Below are 21,779 nucleotides of genomic sequence, written 5' to 3'. Positions count from 1 at the left end.
AGGCAGACGTTCACCCTCCTATAGCCAGGGTCACATTCGAGAGTAACGCATATTCATCTATTACAATGAACCATACAATACAGGGAAATTTTGAAGGGCTATGAGTAATTTCGTACGGCATAGATTGTGTGTCATCCCGAGCTACACCTTCCGATGCTCATATTTACACTATGCAAAGACAAATTTGCAACTCCAGTATTGTAAATAACCCAGAGAACATTTTAAATTAGTGTAACAAATAGCATAAATGTGATCCAAATTTTTTGTGAGCATCAGAAAGAAAACCAGTGGAGCTGAACATCCAATTAGTCTTTTTTTTTTTAATGTGACCTCACTTTAATAGAAGGATCATGTGGTTCTGTTTAACCATGTAAGCAGCTGTTCACTTGGTTCCAAAAACTTACACAGGCAGGTTACAGATTTTTTTTTTTTTTTTTTTTTTTTTTTACACTTCAGCGTTCACCTGACAAAGGTGAACAAAAACAAATATATAATCAAGAGTTAGGCACGGGGTAAAAGAAGCAAAAAAAAAACATTTGGTACAAAAATAGTTTATTAAAAACAAGCTCCTATGGCTACAATGTTGACGATTTCTTGTCCACGTCGTTCACACTGAAGTCATAGAAACGGCTGTCAATGTTCAAACCAATAGGAGCTAAAAACGTTAAAGCAAACAGATTTCTGCGGTTCTTTTTGTGTGTCAATGTGTTTCACATACGCCAATAACAGATTATTAACAACTATTACCATTAAACCTTAAAAGTCATCAGTGATAAAAGCATATTTACAGCAGTGTCCTAGGCAGCGGCCTTCATTTTTCATAATTTCTGCTTTACACGATTCGGTGTAAAATTGTCCGATTGCTGATTTTGGGCTTCAAAAAAAAAATTGTAATAAGATTTTTCATTTAAAAAAAAAAAAAAAAAAAAAACATTACTAGGTTCAGGGTTTTTTTTATTTTTCATGTGACTAAAATGGTTTTTAGCATGACGGAGAATTGTGCTGAAAGGGGACAAATGGGAAAACCACCACTTAAAGCATAATTCACAGAACATTATAATAATAAAGTCAGTCCGACAGGCAGGATGAAGGGCAAGTAATTTGAAAATTCATTTTCGTGAGTCTTTTAATATAGAGTAGAAAACATTTTTTGTTTTAAATTCCCCACATATCCTAAGTCTCTTTTTAGCAGATCTGAACCAAACGTTTAGAGCGAATTAAGAGGGCGAGTGGAATTAAACATGTCCTGTGAAACTGTAACTCGCTCTTAACTTTTAAAATATTTGACCCCCAAAGTATTTGAAACGTATCCAAATCATTTTAGGCAAATACATTTTTTTAGTTTATTTTTTTGAACAGCTTTTGGCGCATGGTTCTAGTTTGCAAATGGAACCTTTGTTTTTCATGGTTGAATCACGGATAAATGTATGTGATATTAAACTATATTCTCCCTGAATATGTCAAAGGCAACTCCATATTAAACGTGTATTTCTCTGAATAATCACGTTTTCAGCAAGGTAACATGCCTTAAAAGTAAAAGAAATGAAATCAAAACACTTTTTTTTCCTTTTAAAAAGATCCATTAAGCAAATTATTTTTTAAGGTTCATTTGATCCTGTCTTTTGGAGGTAAAAACATAAACGATGTAATATAAGGAGCGATAAATGGAAGACATTGATGCCTCCATTACAATAAAGTCAATTTAGGCGGTTTTCAGAGTAGCAGGTTTTAAAGGGGACCATATAACAGATCTAATTTACGTTGTTCAAAAGGTCCTCCCCTTCTTGTAGGTGACGACATGAAGGTATGAATAAATGTGGGACACGAAAATGATTTGCCCCAATGTCTGCATACAAACTATGACCAAAAAAAAAAAAAAAAAAAAAAAAGGTAGACATCTCACCTTTTGTTTAAAATAAAAACCAAAATGACAGGCCAGAATAGCTGTAATGTGATTTTTCAACAGATACTACTGCCCAGGAACTGTTAATGATCATCTGATGAACAGTCAACTAGTTAGAACTGAGACTATTACAGTGGACAAAACGTTTTTTTTCGGAGTTTCTCCCCTTCGCAGCGGCCACAGGCTGAAGGTCTACGATGCCGCGGCTTCTCCTTCTCCTTTTGTTTCCGTGGGCTCACTCTGAGCCGGCTCTTTAGACTTCGAGGGCTGTGGTGTCTCAGCAGCCGGAGTCGTCTCTGCAGGTAAATGTTCCGACTCCTCCTTCTTTTTAGTGGGTTCCTCCTTTTGCTCTTTCCTGGTTTCCACAGTAACGGGAGGAGTGACACCGGATGGCTCTGTGCTGTTAGAGCTCCGGAACTTGTCCATGTTTTCCAGCTCGGCCAGTCGATCATCCTTGTCCCACCGTGATGTCCTCTCCCGTCGCTCCGTCCGCCTCGGTTTGTCTACTTTGACTTCGGCCGGTCTGGCTTTGTCCCGGCTCCCTCCTTCTCCCCTGCTTCTTTCTCCTCCCTCCACTCTCCCCCGATCCCTCTCCCCATCGTCGGCGCGCCCTCGTTCTCTGTCTCTATCAAGGCTGCCTCGCCTCTCCCTCCAGTCCCGCCTATCTCTGTCCCGATCGCGGTCTCTGTCTCTCTCCCATCCCCCCCCACGGGGATTCCCCATATCCTCCTGCCAACCCCCGAGCCTGTCCCTCCCATCCATTTTTTCACTACCGCCACCTCTACCTCCATCGCCAAAACGCCTTCCTCCGCCAAAGCCTCTCTCTCTATCTCTGTCTCGATCCCAGTCTCGGTCCCTTTCCTGTTCTCGATCCCTGAATCCAGGCCTGTCTCCCCTGAGGGGCCTATCATCCATCTCCTCCTGCCCTTCGAAGCTCCTAGGACCACCTGATCTTACAAACGAATCTGGACCTTGAGGGGGTGGGCCGTGCGCTCGAGGGAAGGGGCCTCTCATATTATGTGGAGGCGCCATCCCAAATCCTCCTTTAGGTTGCGGCTGCTCGTGGCGCATCATCTGAGGGTGTGGCCCCCTGGGCATCATCTGTGGGGGGCCAGGGGGCATGTTGGGGTGAGGTGGTCTTGGCCCATGGGGTGGAGGGAAACGCTGCATTTGAGATGGTGGTGGACCCTGGGGGCGATGGAGGGGCATCCCAGGCCGGGACCCTAGCAGACCACCAGAAGGGGGCTGGATGTTTCCAGGGTGTCCACCAGGACCTGGAGGTCCAGATGGAGGACCTCTTGGAGGTCCGACAGGGGGGCCACCGGGATGTCCGACCTGGGGGCCACCGGGATGTCCGACCTGGGGGCCACCTGGATGTCCGACCTGGGGGCCACCTGGATGCCCGACCTGGGGGCCACCTGGATGCCCGACAGGGGGGCCACCGGGATGTCCGACCTGGGGGCCACCTGGATGCCCGACCTGGGGGCCACCTGGATGTCCGACCTGGGGGCCACCTGGATGCCCGATCGGAGGACCACCGGGATGTCCAACCGGGGGACCACCGGGATGCCCGACTGGGGGGCCACCTGGATGCCCAACTAGAGGACCACCTGGATGTCCTACAAGAAGACCAACTGGGGGGCCGCCTGTAGAATTAGTTAGAGGCCCACCCGGAAAACCTCCTTGAGGTCCTGTTGGGAAAAACAGTTAAGATTGTCAGAGTTATAGTTTCTTTGTAGTTGTGGCTCAAACAGTTGTTTATTTTACTAATGAAAAGAGGGTAAAACTGACCCATGTGCCCCATTTGGTTATTAAATAGGTGTGGATTCTCAAGGACCTCATCATTTTTCTTGGCGCCGACACCTGCTGGGTCTTGAGGAGGTTCATCAACTCCCCCTGGGGCAGGGTGCGGGGGACCAAGGGGCATAGGTCCCGAGGGAGGAAAACCTGGGGATACAGAAGTGAAAATTATTGAAATTCTTCATTGTCAGTTTTATAAATAGATTATATGACTGAATTGAATTGATTCAGATGATAAAAAAACAATCTATAAAATTACTTTGCATTTGGCATAGAAACCTCCAGGGAGGCTGCTCAGCTCGTCATTCACATGCTTTCTGAAGGCAAACTGTGTTTGAGTGTATGAACGACCATCAAAAATTTAGTACACCCTAAATATTCAGTTCCTTATATTAAAAATGCCTATGCATTGACGTTTAAACTTGTTTTTAGTCATCTCTAAAAAAAAAAAAAAAGTGACTTTATAGCAGGTAGAAACATTACTAACTTATTAAAATATATTAGAAGGATAGTGGATGATCTTGCGGCTTGGAGTTCTTTGGGGGGGCAGTTATTGAAAAAGGGACGTTAGCGTTTCTTACCTACATTTCCGGAAATATTTTTCACTCTAAACAAAAATGTGCAATCTGCAGTTCTATTTTTCCCTTTTATTAAAATTTCTCCGTATAGTTAAAATTTATACCAAACATAAATATATGTCCAAATATCTTAGACACCCACACATGGTTTTGTGAGATACTTTGATTATTACTTAATTATAAAAAAGGGGAACTACATAACATAAATACAACAAATATAGAAAATCAAAGCATTTGATACCTATTGTTGTAATGCATTAAAGCTGTCGTTATGAAAAACACCCAGAATCCCTTTTAAAATGTATAACATATGGGTTCACTTAAAACATAACAATGGTTTCCAACAACTAGAATGTTTCAACATTGCCACTGTTTAACTATTGAGTAACAATATAAATGGCTTTTAGCCCGACTCGTACCTGCAGTCAACTTTTAACTAGCTGTGAAACTCATATGGCAAAATAATATCAAGTCATTATTAATAAAGGCAGTTACATTAACCTTTGTACTTTTTTAGGAGTTTATTAATAGTATTCATCTTGCTACTGACCTCAGGTCCAGACCAGACAGCAGGGGGTGCTGTTGTCACATTTAGAATGATTTAGATGGCCTGTATTTTCTGGACAAATACCTACAATACCTTCACGGCCTCCTTAGGGGGCGCGCCCCACTATTTGAGAAGCACTGGTTTAAAGAGAGCAACTGGGTTAAGGTCAGATGTCGGCTGTGGCGAGTCACTACCTGGGGGCATTTGTAGCGGGTTGAAGCCGGGTCTGATGAAGGGAGGAGGGGGCATGCCTGGAGCGAAGCCGGGCGGCGGCATCCCCATGTGACCTGGAAAGATGGGAGGCTGGAGAGGACCCATGCCAATCATTGGCTGCTGCAATGGAGGGACCTGAGCAAATAAAAAATGAAGTTGGACCGTGTCACGTGAAAGTTAAGTAATCTCAAAAAGGCGATATATATATATATATATATATATATATATATATATATATATATATATATATATATATATATATATATATATATATATATATTAGGGCTGGGCAAGTTAACGCGTTAATTTCGCGTTAATTCATTAGACTATTAACGGCGATATTTATTTTATCGCGCATTAACGCATGTTGCTCACATGCTTTCAGTCAGTGTCAGTCAGCACGCGCGCTGACTGCAGCGCGCTGTCACGGCAGCACTCTGGTGCTCCCTCTACCCTCTCGTACATGGCTCAGCGGCGTCAGCCAATCAGCACGCAGGCTCAGCCTGGCCCGCCCACTCAGCTCTCACACAAACTTAACACACAAACAGCTAAGAGAGACCGCAGCAGCGAAAAAACATGAACAGGGGAAGTAGCACGTTTGGCTTTATTTTAATTCCGTAAATGAAATCAAGCTGTATGTTTTGTAAAAAGCCGGTTCATTTCAGTGGAAACACAACAAATTTATCTAAGCACGTGAAAAAACATGAAACGTCGAGCCACAGAAACGGAGAGAGGAGACGAAACTTCTCTCATTGCCCCGACAGACCCACAGACGTCTCTGACTGAGGCGTTTCAGTCCTCCAGGGAACATCCAGGTAGATCAGTGGTCATCTTCAGCAGCAGTTCATGTTAACTTTCAAAGTAGATATTATCTATCATATGTTACTGGAGCCCATACAGAAAATGTAATTAAGACCTTGAAAGAACCCAGTACATATATTAAAAAGTGTTATTTAAGATAAGATAACATTAGCTAATCCTTTTTTTATCCCACGACGGGGACATTTATAGGATTAAAGCAACAGGCAGGTGCACACAACACAGACAAAATTACACAAGGATTGAAATATATAAGAGGTGGATTAGCGAAAAAACACTGAACATAACATTATTGTTATTATTATTATTATTTAATTGTAATAATAAAATAAAAACCACAAAACCCAAAAGGTCAACAGTATCATGATACATCAAGCTTAGGGACTGGCTAATATACAGCAGGTCAAAAAAGGCCATATTTTGGCTGCAGTGCTGCTGTTCTCTGATGAAGAAAAGATCAACTAGTGCACTAAATTCAATAGATGGGTTGAAAATATCCAGTATAAAATAAGTGCTACAAATGTTACAACACTTTTGTCCATATGGCAGCAGAACATTAAAATAAAAGTGCTCTTTACTACTTTTGAATTCATTCTTGGAGTTTGCGCATACAATGCGATTAATCATGATTAATCGGGCAAATTATGCGATTAATCACGATTAAAAATTTTAATCGTTGCCCAGCCCTAATAAATATATATATATATATATATATATATATATATATATATATATATATATATATATATATATATATATATATATATATATATATATATATATAATAGTAATTTACTGTGATGTATTGCTCACTTACTTGCCCTGACGTTGACTACAATCAACATAAAGCATCTCTAAAATAAAAACTAAAAGCTTCAAATATCTTGTTGTGTTTACCTGTACAGGAGGAGCGGCGGCGGCGGCCATCGGCAACACCTGCGTCTCCTCGGGCTGCTGCTGCTGCTCAGAACGCCCGTTGTGTGTGGGTTCCTCGGGTTGGTCCACGGGCTTCCTCAAACTACTCCAGTCTGTAAAGTCAGTCATTCAGTGACAGAAAAATCACTAAATAATAAAGCAAACCACATCTAACAAATGCTTAGCTGTTAATTTACTCTATTAAAATAGGTATACAGACGTTTGTGAAAGACAAGTTTGTGTGTCTACCCATCGGTCACATTAGATCAAATAAGAGAAACCCTGTTAAATTTCTTAATGTTTGTAGGAGAGTTTAGTGTCACTTCATTCATAAACTATGTGTTTAGATGTTGGTTCTCCTACATTAATGCCTTTCAAACAATAGTTTACCTGGTGATAAGGTATCCATGTCCAGCATTCCTCCCTCTTTCAGCTCCACTAACTGGTCCTCTCGGACTTTAGACCAAGGTATGTAGGTGACGCCCAGCTCCACATCCCAGTACTGTTTGAAATCAGGCTTTATACCTTTGTTCAAAGCCCAAGCAATCTGGTGAGAAATAATTTGGTTTAAATTCTGATTTCTTACTGGAACTCATCTTTATTAACATGTCCAGACAGAGATATCTTAAAAAAAAAAAAAGACCCACCTTAATTGCTTTCTGGTTAACTTTATACGGTCCTCTGCTGAGCTTCTGCAGTGCTCTGAACGCATCTTGCCTGTGGATCATGACAATGTATGCACAGCCACGTGGAGGAATCATCTGAAAAAAAAAATTATAGAAAAAGAAACAATTATGTGTGTAATATCCATTTAAACCAGAGCACTACCCGTCTGACAAACCAACTGACTGAGCAGATCTTGTTAAACACCAACAATGAAACGTTTCTCAAACATAAAGGCATAAAGGTGAACTCAGAACTTAAAAAAGGGGGGGGGGGGGCAGCAGACATTTTCTCCAACTAATAATAATCAAGATGCATCAGAGATGTAATTCATATGCAGTTTCTTTTATTGGATCATCTGTCTTGTCCCATCACAGATTTACATAGCCATCCCTGACCTCCTCTCTTTGAATTTGATTGAATTTTGATTATCCTCAAGATTTGCTGCCTGACAATACAAACGCCACATAACAATAATATATTCATTCGACAACAATTTTTTTTATTTATAGAGCACTTTTTTATGTTTAAATTGGGGCTCTGCAATCGTATGAAAACATGGCAGTGCAATATTAATGCATAATAGGACCCCACTGGCATCTAACTGACTAAAATCTCAGGTGAGGGCAGAAAGACAGTTGAAGTTCATCCAATCGGCCAAATATTACTGTTGAACTGGGTTTGAATACATAGCACCTTAATTATAGCCAATCAATCATGAATTCAAGAAGTCTTTTGCCACTGAGACATGGCATCCGCTGAAATTCAGATTGTAATGTAATGAGATTGTAAATGAAACATAACATAATGTCCTCCACTGGTTAAAAAAAACAAAAAATGCCTCCAAACAAGTCAACAAACACACGAGGAAACGCTACATTTGTAAAATTACTATTTTATTTACAAAGTTTAGCATAGACTTGCTGATAATACCAACTGAGTAATTTTAACTCATATATTTTAGAGTATAATGACCTGTGTTTATTTGTGATACGTACCTTTTTTTTTTTGACCATAAGGCGCACTTAAAATCCTTAAATTTTCTCTAAAATGGTGGTGCGCCATATTTATGATTAAAGTTGTGCTTACTGACCGATTTTATGCGGTACAATGTTAAAATGAGTCAGAGTGATATTACACACAATATTTAGTGCACTTTATAATCCGATGTGCCCTATGGTCTGAAAACACGGTAGTTTTCTTCCCCCCCTAAATGTAAGAATTATTTTTAATTGATTAAATGAATTAAAAAAATCTTCTATGATCTTCAAAAAACACAAAGCAGGACCTTTGAGTGTCTAGACATTAACTTAAAACATTGAAATAGGCAATAAGTTAAAACACTGCAAGGACAAAACAACAGTTGTTGTCTCAAGCTGAGATATAGTTGATCCAAATGAACCCGCTTACATTAATAGATTCGATCTGTCCAAACTCCTCAAGCAACGAGGCGACATCCTGCTGCTGGGTTCTCTTGTCCAGCTGACCCACCCACAGTGTTGTACTACAAACTGAAGAAGAAGAGAGGAAACATATATGAACAGGGTGGGAGTTTGGAAATATTTCCAAAGTCAGACAATTTAACTGAGCAGAAAAATCTAATATTTTCATTATAAAATGCAGACACCCGGTGCAGATAAATAACCCCCCCCCTCCCTGCATCTAAACGCCGACTCACTGCTCAGAGTCTCGCTCTTGGCTGGTGGAAGGCCTTTCTGCCGCCGCTCTCTTTCTTTCTCCCTCTCCCGGCGCTCCTGTGAGCGAGAGTGTGGTGAGCGGTGACGGCGGTCTCTGGAGCGGGAGCGAGATCGCCTGTGCCTGGACCGCCGTGAGCGAGAACCGGACCGAGACCTTCTCCTCTTTGGAGATCTGCAGAGAGGGAAACAAAGGACCCTTTATTGCCAGGAAGAAAACTTTTAAGCAGATTATCAAAAAAACAAAAAGACTTTTTAACAAGAATAACTTGGCATTCGTTTTTTACCTGGAGCCTGAATGGGACCGTCGACCATGCCGGCCGTCTCTCATTGATGTATGGTCAATCTCTACTGTGGAGTCCTGGTGAAAACACGGATCAATCAGACACAGACACATTGCAAATATAACCAAATAAGAGTTATATTCACAATTAAACATTTGTTTATTTATATGAAAAGCCAAGGCATTAGCTTTCATTTTTTTTACCCAATTAATATGTTCCATAAAGAAATAGGTTGCAGAACATTTTCTAAGCCAGGGGTACCAAAAAAAAATAAAAAAATAAAAAATAAAAAAAATAAAAAAAATCAGATGTTGACTGGAAATGTGTTTTTTAATCTGGATTGACCAGGATCAGCCTGATGCTCAAAAGCTGTTTTTTTTCCCAGTCAGTGAATGCACCGTACCAAAGCACTACCAGGCCGGACTTAGACCAACACCATCGGGTGGGTCTGCTTTTTGGAGTGGAGACTTAAAGTTTGTTATTTTAAGTAATGAGGTTTAAAAACACTGAAGGTATATAAAGTTATGTAAAAGTACATTTATTCTCAAAGAACATATCCATAGTTCACAATAAGTAAAGCACTTTACTTAAATAAAAGCCCTAATCATTTTATTTAAATCAGGGAAGAAGCGTTGAACAACAGCTGTTCTTAAACAACAGAAAGACATTAACTCTGCTCCTACTACAGTTAATGACCTCTGATGGCTGGAGAGCTTCTCGGCTTTACGTTTTTTATTTTAACCACTTCCTCTTCCCTGAGGACCGTTTATTTTTTTAATACTCCACAGTGACATTAGGTCTACCTGTTGTGGCTTGGCAGCATTTTGAGGAGGGTACACCCCTGGGAAGCCTGGATGCCCGGCTGGACCGGGGAGGGGCTGCCCTGGAAGAGAGTGACCCATCGTCGGCATGGCTACGGGGAAGCTTTGTCCTGGCAGAACCAGAGCGGCATGCAGCTGGCCGTTAGGAGGCACAGGAACCTGAGGAAGAAATCTGTCATTAATACGCAGTACTGACCCTTGTAGCTGCACATCAGAGTGATGCATTTGCACTTTTTTTATTTCTATTTTTATATATATATATATATATATATATATATATATATATATATATATATATATATATATATATATATTAGGGCTGGGCAAGTTAACGCGTTAATTTCGCGTTAACTCATTAGACTATTAACGGCGATATTTTCTTTAACGCGCGTTAACGCATGTTGGTCACATGCTTTTATTTTGTGAAGGTCTGTTGCTGCGGTGTAGGGGTTTGAATCAGAACAGTAGGTGGCGATAATGCGCCAATAACCTCGCTGTCAGCCCAGCCTCAGATTCAAAGAGGAAGAAAGGTGCTGGCCGGAAAAAACACAGCTGACATGCGGAAGGCGGTGTTTCCCGCAGGTACCGCGAGCGAGCTTAGGCGAGGCGAGGCGGTGAGTTGGCGGCCGGAACAAGTTTTGTGCGGTGCGGTGCGGTGCGGGGGGGGGGGGGGGGGGGGGTCTGCATCGACGCCGTCGGTGAAGTCGCTTCTCGTTTCAAAGTATCCATGTGTTTTTGCCTGTTTTTCCCTGCCATTCACTATATACACGCGAGAAAGCAACAACAAAAAACCGCGTGTCAACGTCAAATAAACGCAAGTAACGCAAGCATATCGAGTTAGCAAGCATTTCAGTTTAAAGTTCTTCCAGCATGGAATATGACACAAACAAGTTAGTTGGAACCACTGCCAAGTTAAACTTTGGTATTGAACATAAAATGGTAATGCTGCTCCCTGCTGTTACCTCAGAAATTGCCTGTTTTTGGTAGATTTTTTCCCCATAAAGAGAATTCCCTGTCAGTGGCAATAAGCTTTAATTTATTATATTGCTATTTTTTGTTTTACATGTTTAAGTTGAGCTTTACACTAAATATGTGTTACTGATAAGTGCTACAAATGTTACAACACTTTTGTTCATATGGCAGCAGAACATTAAAATAAAAGTGCTCTTTACACTACTTTTGAATTCATTCTTGGAGTTTGTAAATACAATGCGATTAATCGCGATTAATCGCGATTAATCAGTGCGATTAATCGCGATTAAATATTTTAATCGTTGCCCAGCCCTAATATATATATATTATTTATTCAATTTATTTTATTGAAACTTTTTTTAAGCCCATGCCATGGACCACCCCGAGGATTTTTATTTACAATTTGTTTTCATCTTTTTAAAGGCATGTGCCAGATTCCCATATTTAGTGGCGTTACCCATCTGAACACAGGAGAACAGAGACATAAACCACACCTAAAACACATTATTAGGGCCTTTCTTTTGTTGAACAATTGGCAAATTGATTATAATTTCAGAGCATTCATTTAGCAACACTGACACAAACATATTTAGATGACATTTAACCACTACATCACATATATGTATATTAAATGTAAAAAATATTCCTGACAACTTAAATAATTCTTTAAATCCCCACGCGTCAGATGGGGATTTAAACAGCACCAAAGGTTCTTAAGTGAATCAAACGTGTCCGACAAAGAATAGAAAAGTTTTCCATCTCAATTTACTGACAATCACCCTTCAAATTATTAATGAAACTGCAACGACCGTTCGATGTTTTCAATGATACACAGCTTCAAACATCCTACCTGTTGCGTGAGGTCTTGTGAGATGTTCATCATCTGTGTATTAAAGTGCTCCATGTGCTGAGGGAAGGCTGGAGGCTGTTGCATACTGTGAGAAGACAAATGCATCATTATTCCTCCCACACCGGGTTGAGGCGATACTACCCATAATGAGACTGGGGACTCACAAGGGGGGCTGTGAGGTCGCTTCATCCTTTTTATTTTCTTCTACGACTTCTGGTTCATCGTCGTAGTCAAAACGGTCCAGCAGTTTCTAAAAGACAGATGATAAAGTTGTACATTTATATTTGCATTTTTTTTTTTTTTTTGGCTGTCACCAAGACCTTTTCCTAACAAGTCTCTAAAGGTTGTCAGAAAACTTCTTTCTCTCAACTTTTTTGTCACACAAAAGGTTTTGGGATTTCCTTTGACAGACAAAGATAAAGCAGGAAATTATTCTCATGTGCAAGAAAGGGGAAACACAGTTGCCAAAAGGGAAATCTGAAAAGTGTGGCATGAATTTGTTCCTGCCCAAGACACCCCACAGCATGACGCTGCCACCACCTGGTTTCAGAGTGGTGATGGGACTTTTTATGGCTAGCTAGAAATAATGATTTTCTTCACGTCACTCTTCTATAAACGGAGCAGAGATGATAATAGAATGCGAATAATAGATGTCTTGTTTTGTTGCCCTTTGTTTACTTATCATGTGCCCTGGCAAAAATCAGAGGTCTTCACAGGTCGCCCGTATTCGCACTGAGATTAAATTACACACAGGGACACGTACTAATTAGTTCCAAGGCATTTTATTGCTCTGGGTTTTATTCAGGGTCATCATAAAAAAATGACCCTGAAAAAATAAAAAAATAAAAAAATAAAAAAATTGCACTTTTCTGATTTGAATTTTTTAAACGTTTTAAAAAGCCACATGTGGGCAACCAGTGAATTTTGTCAGTGATTGAATATCAACAACAAGCATTCAGCTAAATATGCTACGATGAAACACAAGGAAGAACTTAACAGAAATATGTCAGTTGAACAGCGACACCAAATGTGGATCACTAATCCACCAACTCACCAATTTACAGGGAGTTTTAGTCGCTGTTTTAATACACTGAGAAAGAAAAGTGAGCGGTTGGGTGACGCTGCCGACAGAAATGTTGGTGAGGATGAGGAACTTTTAATGTGAAATGTCAAGAAATAACTATCTTGGGAAATTGGATGCAAGAAGCTGCAGAAAATATTAGGATATGAAGTGGCTGAAATTTGCTCGGCAGGAAGTCATCACCAAGAAATGGGGAAGAGAAATAACCCCAGAGAAGGATCAATGGACAACAACTCTGGAAGAAATCTTGTTGATTGAAAAGCGAACACACACTGAGACCACAGAAAGCACTACTGAGCAGAACGTAGGGTGAATTCACCCTATATACGACTCTGGAACAGTACTAAAGACTTAAGAGGAAGAAAAACCATGTATTCTCCACTACTTTGTGTCTGTCTGTAACAGAAATGACTTAGATTTAGGTTTGTAGTGCTAACAGAAACTAAAAACACTCAAGGAGTATAAATACTTGACAAGAAGTTACAGGTTAACAAACTCAAAGCGACAAATGAAAAAAAAAAAAGAAAAAGCGGTCACCCTGTCAAAAGCTGCCTTTTGCTGGGCAGACTGGTCCTGCTGGCCAGGGTGGGCTGGAGGAGGAGGCTGTGGCGAGGGGAGAGGAGGCTGAAGAGCCACTGCAGCCAGGCCACTAGGCACACTTTGGACCGGCGGGTGAGCAGTCGGCGGAGGAGGCTCGGCGGCGTTGCTTTCGGGCTTCGCCACCTGCTGCTGAAAGTTCTGAAGCATCTGCTGAAGCTGAGAAATACAAAGTGGATTTTAAGAAACATATTTAAACAGCGGCGACATCGAAAGCAAACGAACGAGGCAAACACACCTGCTGGCCCTGCGAGGACTGGAAGAGCTGCGCTACGGCAGCTAAGGCGTCGGCGTTTTGCAGCGGAGGGGCGGGTGTCGGGGCGGAGATGTCTGTGACTGCGCTGACGGGCTCTTTGGTTGGAGATGGTGAGGATCCTGAACGACGAGGCGGGTTCCACAGAAAAATATGTTTTTAAAAGGCGATCGTGCTCACTCAGATCAAGCTGACCAACATATTGATCCGCCACGTGTATAAATGTCTCATTTTAAGATGATTTACACATTACCTGACTCTTCTGTGTGTGTGATGGAAGCCGCACCGCTGCCGGAGCCAGCAGCCATGTCCAAGAGCGGCTGGATAACCTCGATCTTAAACACGCCGTTCTTCTGCCACAGGTTCAACACCCGCACGATCTTGCTCTACAAGCAAACACAAAAAGAAATCAGAGACCGTTCCGCAAGTTCCCGGCCTTTCACTATTTCAACTATTTTTCCATTCATACCCGGTCCTCCACGGGGCAGAGACAAAGGTTCTCGAAAGTTCCTATGATATTTTTGGTGAACCTCGGCCCAAACACGTCTTTGTCCGGTCCGAACTGGTGCCTGGACTGCCTTACAATGGAATCCACCACATACAAGCCCGCCACTTTATACTCCGGCTTACACTGGGGGGGAAATCAATGGAGAAAAACACTTAACGGATGACCGTTGAGGGAAAAAAAAATACTCTAAATAGTTTAAACAAAGTCTGCATTACCTTTTTGATAAACTTTTCCACAATCTGGACCACGTGTTTGTAGAGCTGAGAGAGAAAGAGAGGATCGGGTGAGTGTTTTCAGCTTAAACCAGGCTAAAATAAAATGCTAACCTAATTCTTTAAACAGGGAACAAGTATAACAAAAACCACAATGCATGAAAAAAACTTACTTTCATAGCTTTTATGGCTGATTTGGTGATGGAGATCATCTTAGCTCGAGATATAGGAGGCTTGGAGTCCATCAAGGAGAACAACTGCACAAAGTGACAAAGACGACAGCAAATCATAAAACAGGAGAAAGAGCAACGATAACTGGTGCAAAGATAAACAATTTTAATTCCATCTGCTTTCCAAACCTTCATGTTGTCATATCAAACTAACAAGATGTTTACGGGTAAAAAGGTTTACAGGCACACGTGGCGGAACTAAATGTAATTTACATTCCTACAAGAGAAATCTGTCTCCGAAAATCTCTTATTTGTAGGATTGTGAAAACATTCTGTAGGAGCCAATTATTTTTTGTGTATAATCTAGTTAAGGTTATTTATTTTACTTTATTGTTTGATATCTGTTTTGAGATTATGTATTGGCTATTTAGTTTTCTTTGCTTCTGGTTAGTTATGAGCAATAGGGGGTTTTCACTGACGTCACTGGCCAACTTCCGGTCCGCCATATTGGGTGGTTCACTTCCTTATCTCTAGTTGTCTTACACGTATTATCGTATCGCGAATGGATAAGTACGCCAGCACGCTAGAGCGACCAGATAAGGACGTATATCTGAGGAAATGTTCCGTGATCGACCATATGGACCCCTATGCCCTCCACGGTGCCTTGTTTAGCCGTAATCCAGATGATTGGCCAAATGTAGAGCACGGCGACATAGTGCATTACCTGGTGTTCGGTGAAAACCCTCTGCACACTCTTGAGGAAATGAGAGCTTACAAGGGTCTAGAGGCTCACAACCAGTTCACATCTGGTTATGTACATCAAGGAAATCGCCATCAAACGTGGACGGGTGAGTTTTAATAAGATGGTAAAAATGTAAACAATCCGACGCAAATGTGTCGCATGCTTCTGCGGTGGCTGCCCGCCGCAGGGCGGACGGGCTCTGGGCCGATCGACGCCGCTCGCGGCTTTAATTATTTAAGCAGAACAATGACCAGTGCAAAATTAAGTTGTATTTACCGTATTGGCGCCGGTAGGAGCTGCAGATCATAAAGCCAGCAAACAGTGGGAACACAGTAACTCGTTCAAAGGTAAGCTGTGCTCAGACGGGCTCTGGCCCATACTAGTTTAGTAGCTGCTAACCGTTAGCGCTAACAACCACTCACGCATGTAATGTACTTTTAACTTGCTGCTATGTGTTTCAAACGTTTAGAACACACTCTCATTGACATCGGGATACTGTGGAAAGTTGTGTTCGGTCTTACAGCCGCGATCCAAGCGAGCCGACGATCTCTTTATCTCTATAACTCGTTCAAAGGTAAGCTGCGCTCAGCCGGGTTAGCACATGCTAACCGTTAGCGCTAACAACCACTCGCGCATGTAATGTACTTTTAACTTGCTGCTATGTGTTTCAAACGTTTAGAACATACTCTCATTGACATCGGGATACTGTGGAAAGTTATGTTCGGTCGACTTACAGCCGCGATCCAAGCGAGCCGACGACTCTTTGTTATCGCTAACAGTTGTTCTCCGTGGTTGCGCCTCCAGGCAGGAAAGCGGTGGAAAATTAATCTGTTTCTATGTTTTTCCCATGGCGATCATGTGTTGCGCTGTTACAGCCCACAACACAGCAACGGTTTACCATGGTTGAAATCAAGTTAAGGTGAAATTAATCAAATTAAAACACGGCTGAGAGAGGGAGTACAGTATGCGGTAGTAATAGGCAGTAGAGGCGGCGGAGGCAGTCAACACGACAGCCGCGGAAAGTAATACGTCATAACGCCCAAGCCCTATTATTAATATATTCTTCTTACATGTTTTAAATACTTAACAGTTAATTACCTGTGACAAAGTGAGCACCGCAGACTCTGGCGTATTCCAGCTTAACACAGTCCAAATCGGACCTGGATATCCGTGTCAGCCATAGGTGACGGCGTTGTTCAGACAGCTGTTTTTTTTTTTCACACAGATTCACGATTACGGCTGGTAGGCGATAGAAAGAGCGTTGATCTCCACCTCCACGGGCCGTGCAACCAACAATTAAACACGTTTTCCCCATTGTTCACTTCCAATACTGCCTAAGGCGTCATACAACGCAGGTCAACGGTGCGAAACGACTGCCACCCAATATGGCGGACGCGCTGAGTAGTCACGTGAGCGTGACGTCAGCTGAAAACACCCTATTTGGGTGGATTAAGTAAATAGGCTGTCAGTGGTAGGACCAGCATGCATCTGGGTGGGCGTATGTTTTTTTTTTTAACCAGAGCAAGAGAAGCAGGGAGGAAAATGTTTGTCAATGTCTGTTTGCTTGCTTGCAAAAGAGAAATAAACCACAAAATAAATGACTTTACCTGGGAAATGGATTTATTTTTGCCTGCGTAAATTACTCGTCCAAAGTGCATCTGTGGCCCTTGTGCATTTTTGGAGATGTCAAAGCTGGGCCACAACACAATAATGAATCATACTATGATACTTCTTTGGGCTAAAAATCGACACAAACTGAACCATTAAGATTTGCCCAACTCTTCTTCCAGCTGCAGTAACAAAGACGCCCAACAACCAACACCCTCCCTGCAGCCGGCTCACCCGACTAAAACGACGAGCCGCCGTTGGAAGATCTAAACCCTGATAGCATGTCGAGTACATGCACGCAGAAAGAAAACACACAAAAAATTGTTTTGTTGTTGTTTTTGTCAGTGAGTGTTGTGTTTTTTATGAAGTGTTGATTTGCGTAAGATACTTCTGGGAGGCATTTAGGTCGTTTTAGGTCAGAAGAATCTGGGAGAAAAATCAGATGTTAATAGCGCTAGCATCCCTATGGGCTCTCCAATGCAAGTTAGCATCACGCTAACTGTTAGCTGTCTTTTCAGCTGGAGTTAAGACTAAGGGAGTTATAGACACATTTTAGAATAGAATAGCCTTTATGGTCATTGTACAGGATACAACAAAGTTATAGTGCAACTCTCCTTTTCTTTGATTTATTTCAATAACTATAACTTCAATGTAAGACGTAATATAAAAGCAATGTATTAAAGGAGCAATAAGCAATAATGACACCTAGTGTTTCAAATCAGAACAACACAAAGCAGGGTAACCCAAGTGAATGCTGAGGTTTAAAAAACACCTTTTATCTCTTTCATTACAAAAAAATAATAATATGAGCCACTTTTCTGAGCTACTGGGGTCTTAACATAGCTCATCTGTTGAGAGGTTAAGATTGGCGCAGACATCGTGAAAACAAAGCTAGCCAAGGACATGAAAACATTTAACTACCAGCGTTTCACAGCATCTTGATGTTTTCTTCAAAAATGTAAAACAGCTTAATGAGAGCAATGAATGGTCTTCCTATGGGGCTCAAAAGGGCACGTGATTTTGCAATGCATTGTGGGACGTAGTGGCCATTTTCTGGGGCAACGGCTTTTGTTTAAATTCCCGAGTCCGATGCTGTGCTGTGAGATAGAGATGCAAAGTGAAAAATGGGCCATACTAAAGAGGAAGGCAATGGACCGCCTTTCTCTGAGCTTCTGTTACTGAAGCTGTGCTTACTTTCCATCTCATAAATATGGAGATAGTTTTTATACTGGTGATGTATTCAGAAACGTTAAGTCTTTGTAAAGGGCACATGGACAAGGCAGCTTTGTGTGGATCCAGGATCTCCGAAATGTTCACCTTAGAGAGAAAACTCGTCATTTCAGAGGTACGTGAACAACACAGCATCACCTCACAGTGCCTTGGCTTTGACTCCATGTTGGTAAATGATAAATCTCAATCCACCGTTCTTTTTCCAGAAGCCGTTGCGTCAATGAATGTGACAAACTTTTTAAAAAGCAAAAGAAAAGAATATAAAGACGGCGTTGTGGATGACGGCTTGGTATACAAACAGTAGACGGTTCTCCCGATCCCCGGGTATCCCACATTGCATTGCGGTTGTTACGTCACCCAATTTCAAGCCCTGTTGTTTCCACACCATGACAATCCAGGTTTATCCCGAACAACCAAATTAGTCTTTTGGGGTTTTTTTTGGTGACATATGTAGCCGCTTTCTTCTAACCTAGCAGTGTGTAGCAACAGGTGGGGGAGGGGTGGGGCGGCATTACTCTGTGTTCCACGCAGCTAGAAAAAAAACAAGATTACGCAAAAAAAAAAAAAAAATTCCGTAGCATCCCACTAAAAGAACTTTAAACCAGTAGGATTACAGAAATTAACATTTTGAGTTTTTTTTAAAAAAAAAAACGCCACTCTGAAAGACTTCCGACATACCTTGAAGCCTAATCATAGCCCGCAAAACAAACCGCAGAGTAAAAGTTATCCCGTCTCACCCTTTCTGCTAAGCTGGTTCACCCTGAGAGAGGTTAAAAACCCAATGAGGAGTGCAACCCTGAACCTGACTGCAGAAAACGGGGAGACTACTATACTTTATGCCTGTCTGGTCGTAAAATTGTGGTATTTTCCCCCACGGTGGGGGTGATATGCTTAGATTAGATAGAACTTAATTGATCTCACAGTGGATAAATTCACTACATGAGAATCTCTTGGTAACTAACAATGTGTAACTGTAAAATAAATAAATAAAAATCATGATTTTACTGTAAAAAAAAAAACAACAACAACAACAACAATAAAACACTGCCCACCCCGTGTGTTGCAACCACTTTCACACATCGTCTGGAAGCATTAAGACTCACTCATGTTTGAAGGAGATGCGTGAAAAGTGAAACCCACACTTTCAGCATCGCATAACAGAAAGTTGGGTTTGCATCGTGTAACCATGGCGTGCTCTGGCGTTTCTGCAGCAGCAGCCTTGCTTCATGTGAGAAGGCCTGCCGCCCTAAGAGCTGTAAGCAGCATAAAAACAGCTTGGTGGACGCCTCGGCTCTCAATAACCAGTTTACTACGAGAACTCCTGCACCGATCGCCGTGTTAACGTGGGGGGCTCACGGGCAGACACACTGCGTGCTCTGAATGGGCTTCCAACATGACGAGCAAGGCCTCAAAGTAAGCCTGCCATGTCTGCTCCTTTAAGAAACGCCTCGTGGATTTATCATTCCGAATCGACTAAAAATAAACGCCTTTAAACCCACCAAGACCCTTTGTGTCGCGGTGTTGGCTGCTCAGTGTGTTACGCGAGTGGTTCTGGTCCGGGCAGCAGTGTTTGGGAGCAACTCACTCCCACAGGTTAGCATCACGGGAGGGGGATCCTGGTACCAATGTTTACTGTGTTTTCTGCCATTACTGCGTCGCTTCTAACACCAGCAGACGGGGGAATCCAACAATTCAATGTAATAATGCTTCAGTCGACGACGCGCGACGTTAACAGCGACCCAGTTACGGCAACAGCGTGAAAAGTCCAACGGCTAGCAGGCCCTCTCTGGCCCGACCTCCTCGGCTAGCTACCCCCAGCATCACAGCAGCACTGTGGACACATCCAGCAGCCGCGGTGACTTCGGGACTCTCGGCGGGCCCCAGCGTGCAGCTTACCTCCTGGTTAAAGGCGTTCACGGCCTCCATGGTTGCCAGATGCACCTGGCTTCTCCCTTCACCCCGGAAATCCCGATCGAAACTGGGTTTATTCCTGGAAAGGACGGTACAACATGTCCGCTCCCCGGTAGCTAACGCCAGTTAGCCTCGCGCTGGGTCGGCGGGCACGGCAAAGCATCATGGGATTCGATGCTGTTGTTCTAGGGGTTGTCCGCTAGGTGGCAGTGTGCTCCTGTACACTGCGGTGCCCGGGGAAAAAACAGAATTATAACTTTTTTTTTTTAAAACAGTCCCCAAGCTTGAATGTTATTTAAGCTTAGTTTTTATTTCAGGGTAGAGCAAAGAAAGACACCACCGAGAGACTTTTTCTTCCACTTCAGACCCATGCACTTCTTTGGTATTTACTGGTGTTGGTATTTATATACATTATATCTGGTAGATTACACTGGTTTTTATTTTAGACGTCTCTGAGTAAAGGGGTTGGATGTGATTTGTATAACATACACCTCTCGGATTTTTATTTCTATGAAACTCTTGTTTCAAATAAATAAATAAAACAAGACTCGAAGTCTTGTTTTATCCCATACCACCCCAGTAGAATACGAGGTTTGCAGTTTCAAGATCCAAAATGTAAAATAAATAAAGCCCAAGATATATAAAGAATTTTGCAAGGTGCTGTATATGCACAGAATTTGAGTGATTACTGTTTTCCCTTGTGCTCAGGTCTGCCAAGACTTAAGCTATTGATTTAGACCAGAAAATGCTAATGTCCGTTTTTAATTTTAGGTCAGTGGGGAGCAAGTTCCAGAGTTCGGGTGCCTTAAAAGAGAAACAACACTGTCCAATGGATATATATATATATATATATATATATATATATATATATATATATATATATATATATATATATATATATATATATATATATATAATATTTTTCACTGTAGTTAGATTGGGTCAGATATCTAACAGAGCCTGGGGTCTGGTAATGGGAGCAGAAAAGACACAACATTAATATCATGATAACATTCCATAAGGTACTTTTAAAAATCACTGGTATGTTTCTCATGCAGTCTAAAATCAAATGTAACAGATTACAGAAAAGCAGTTGGCCTCTATTTGCATCTCTCATTTGCTATCAGCAGGTTCTAGTGAGAGCAAAACTAGCTATTCCTGGAAATAATTCTAATATGAATATATGTGTTTAAAATGTGGTATCTTGACATTTGAGAATTAATAGAAAGGATTAAACTGATTAATACACACCAGTTGTAAAAATGTTAGGGAATTGATTGGAGTAAATTAATGTTAAATTACAGAACATAGCGTGCCTGGCCTATGTCACCATACTCCTTCAGCTTTTCTACATTACAAGTTTAGTTTATTGGAATATTGTGTGAGGCAATGTACGTATTTCACTGAA

At 41.7% G+C, this 21,779-nt stretch overlaps 1 protein-coding gene across 2 annotated transcripts; it reads right to left on the bottom strand.

The window, feature by feature from the left end:
* Positions 1-535: 535 nt before the first annotated feature.
* On the bottom strand, positions 536-20,555 carry scaf4a (SR-related CTD-associated factor 4a). 2 transcript variants are annotated; one of them, XM_036143056.1, is made up of 20 exons: positions 20,357-20,555; positions 14,884-14,967; positions 14,714-14,758; positions 14,460-14,621; positions 14,244-14,376; positions 13,976-14,112; positions 13,678-13,896; positions 12,224-12,309; positions 12,060-12,144; positions 10,220-10,396; positions 9,420-9,493; positions 9,117-9,307; positions 8,849-8,949; positions 7,423-7,536; positions 7,166-7,322; positions 6,758-6,888; positions 5,023-5,176; positions 3,695-3,850; positions 3,311-3,594; positions 536-3,262 (listed from the first exon to the last, which is right to left on the bottom strand). In XM_036143056.1, the coding sequence occupies exons 1-20, from the start codon at positions 20,384-20,386 to the stop codon at positions 2,096-2,098; spliced, it is 3,687 nt and encodes a 1,228-aa protein (XP_035998949.1). In that variant the 5' UTR covers positions 20,387-20,555; the 3' UTR covers positions 536-2,095. The 2 variants fall into 2 exon arrangements, with proteins under 2 accessions (XP_035998949.1, XP_012714138.2); XM_012858684.3 differs by having other exon boundaries at positions 536-3,594.
* Positions 20,556-21,779: the final 1,224 nt, after the last annotated feature.

The sequence above is a fragment of the Fundulus heteroclitus genome, chromosome 11, assembly GCF_011125445.2.
Source record: "Fundulus heteroclitus isolate FHET01 chromosome 11, MU-UCD_Fhet_4.1, whole genome shotgun sequence".
Lineage (NCBI taxonomy): Eukaryota > Metazoa > Chordata > Actinopteri > Cyprinodontiformes > Fundulidae > Fundulus > Fundulus heteroclitus.
This window is presented reverse-complemented; position numbering and strand designations above follow the sequence as displayed.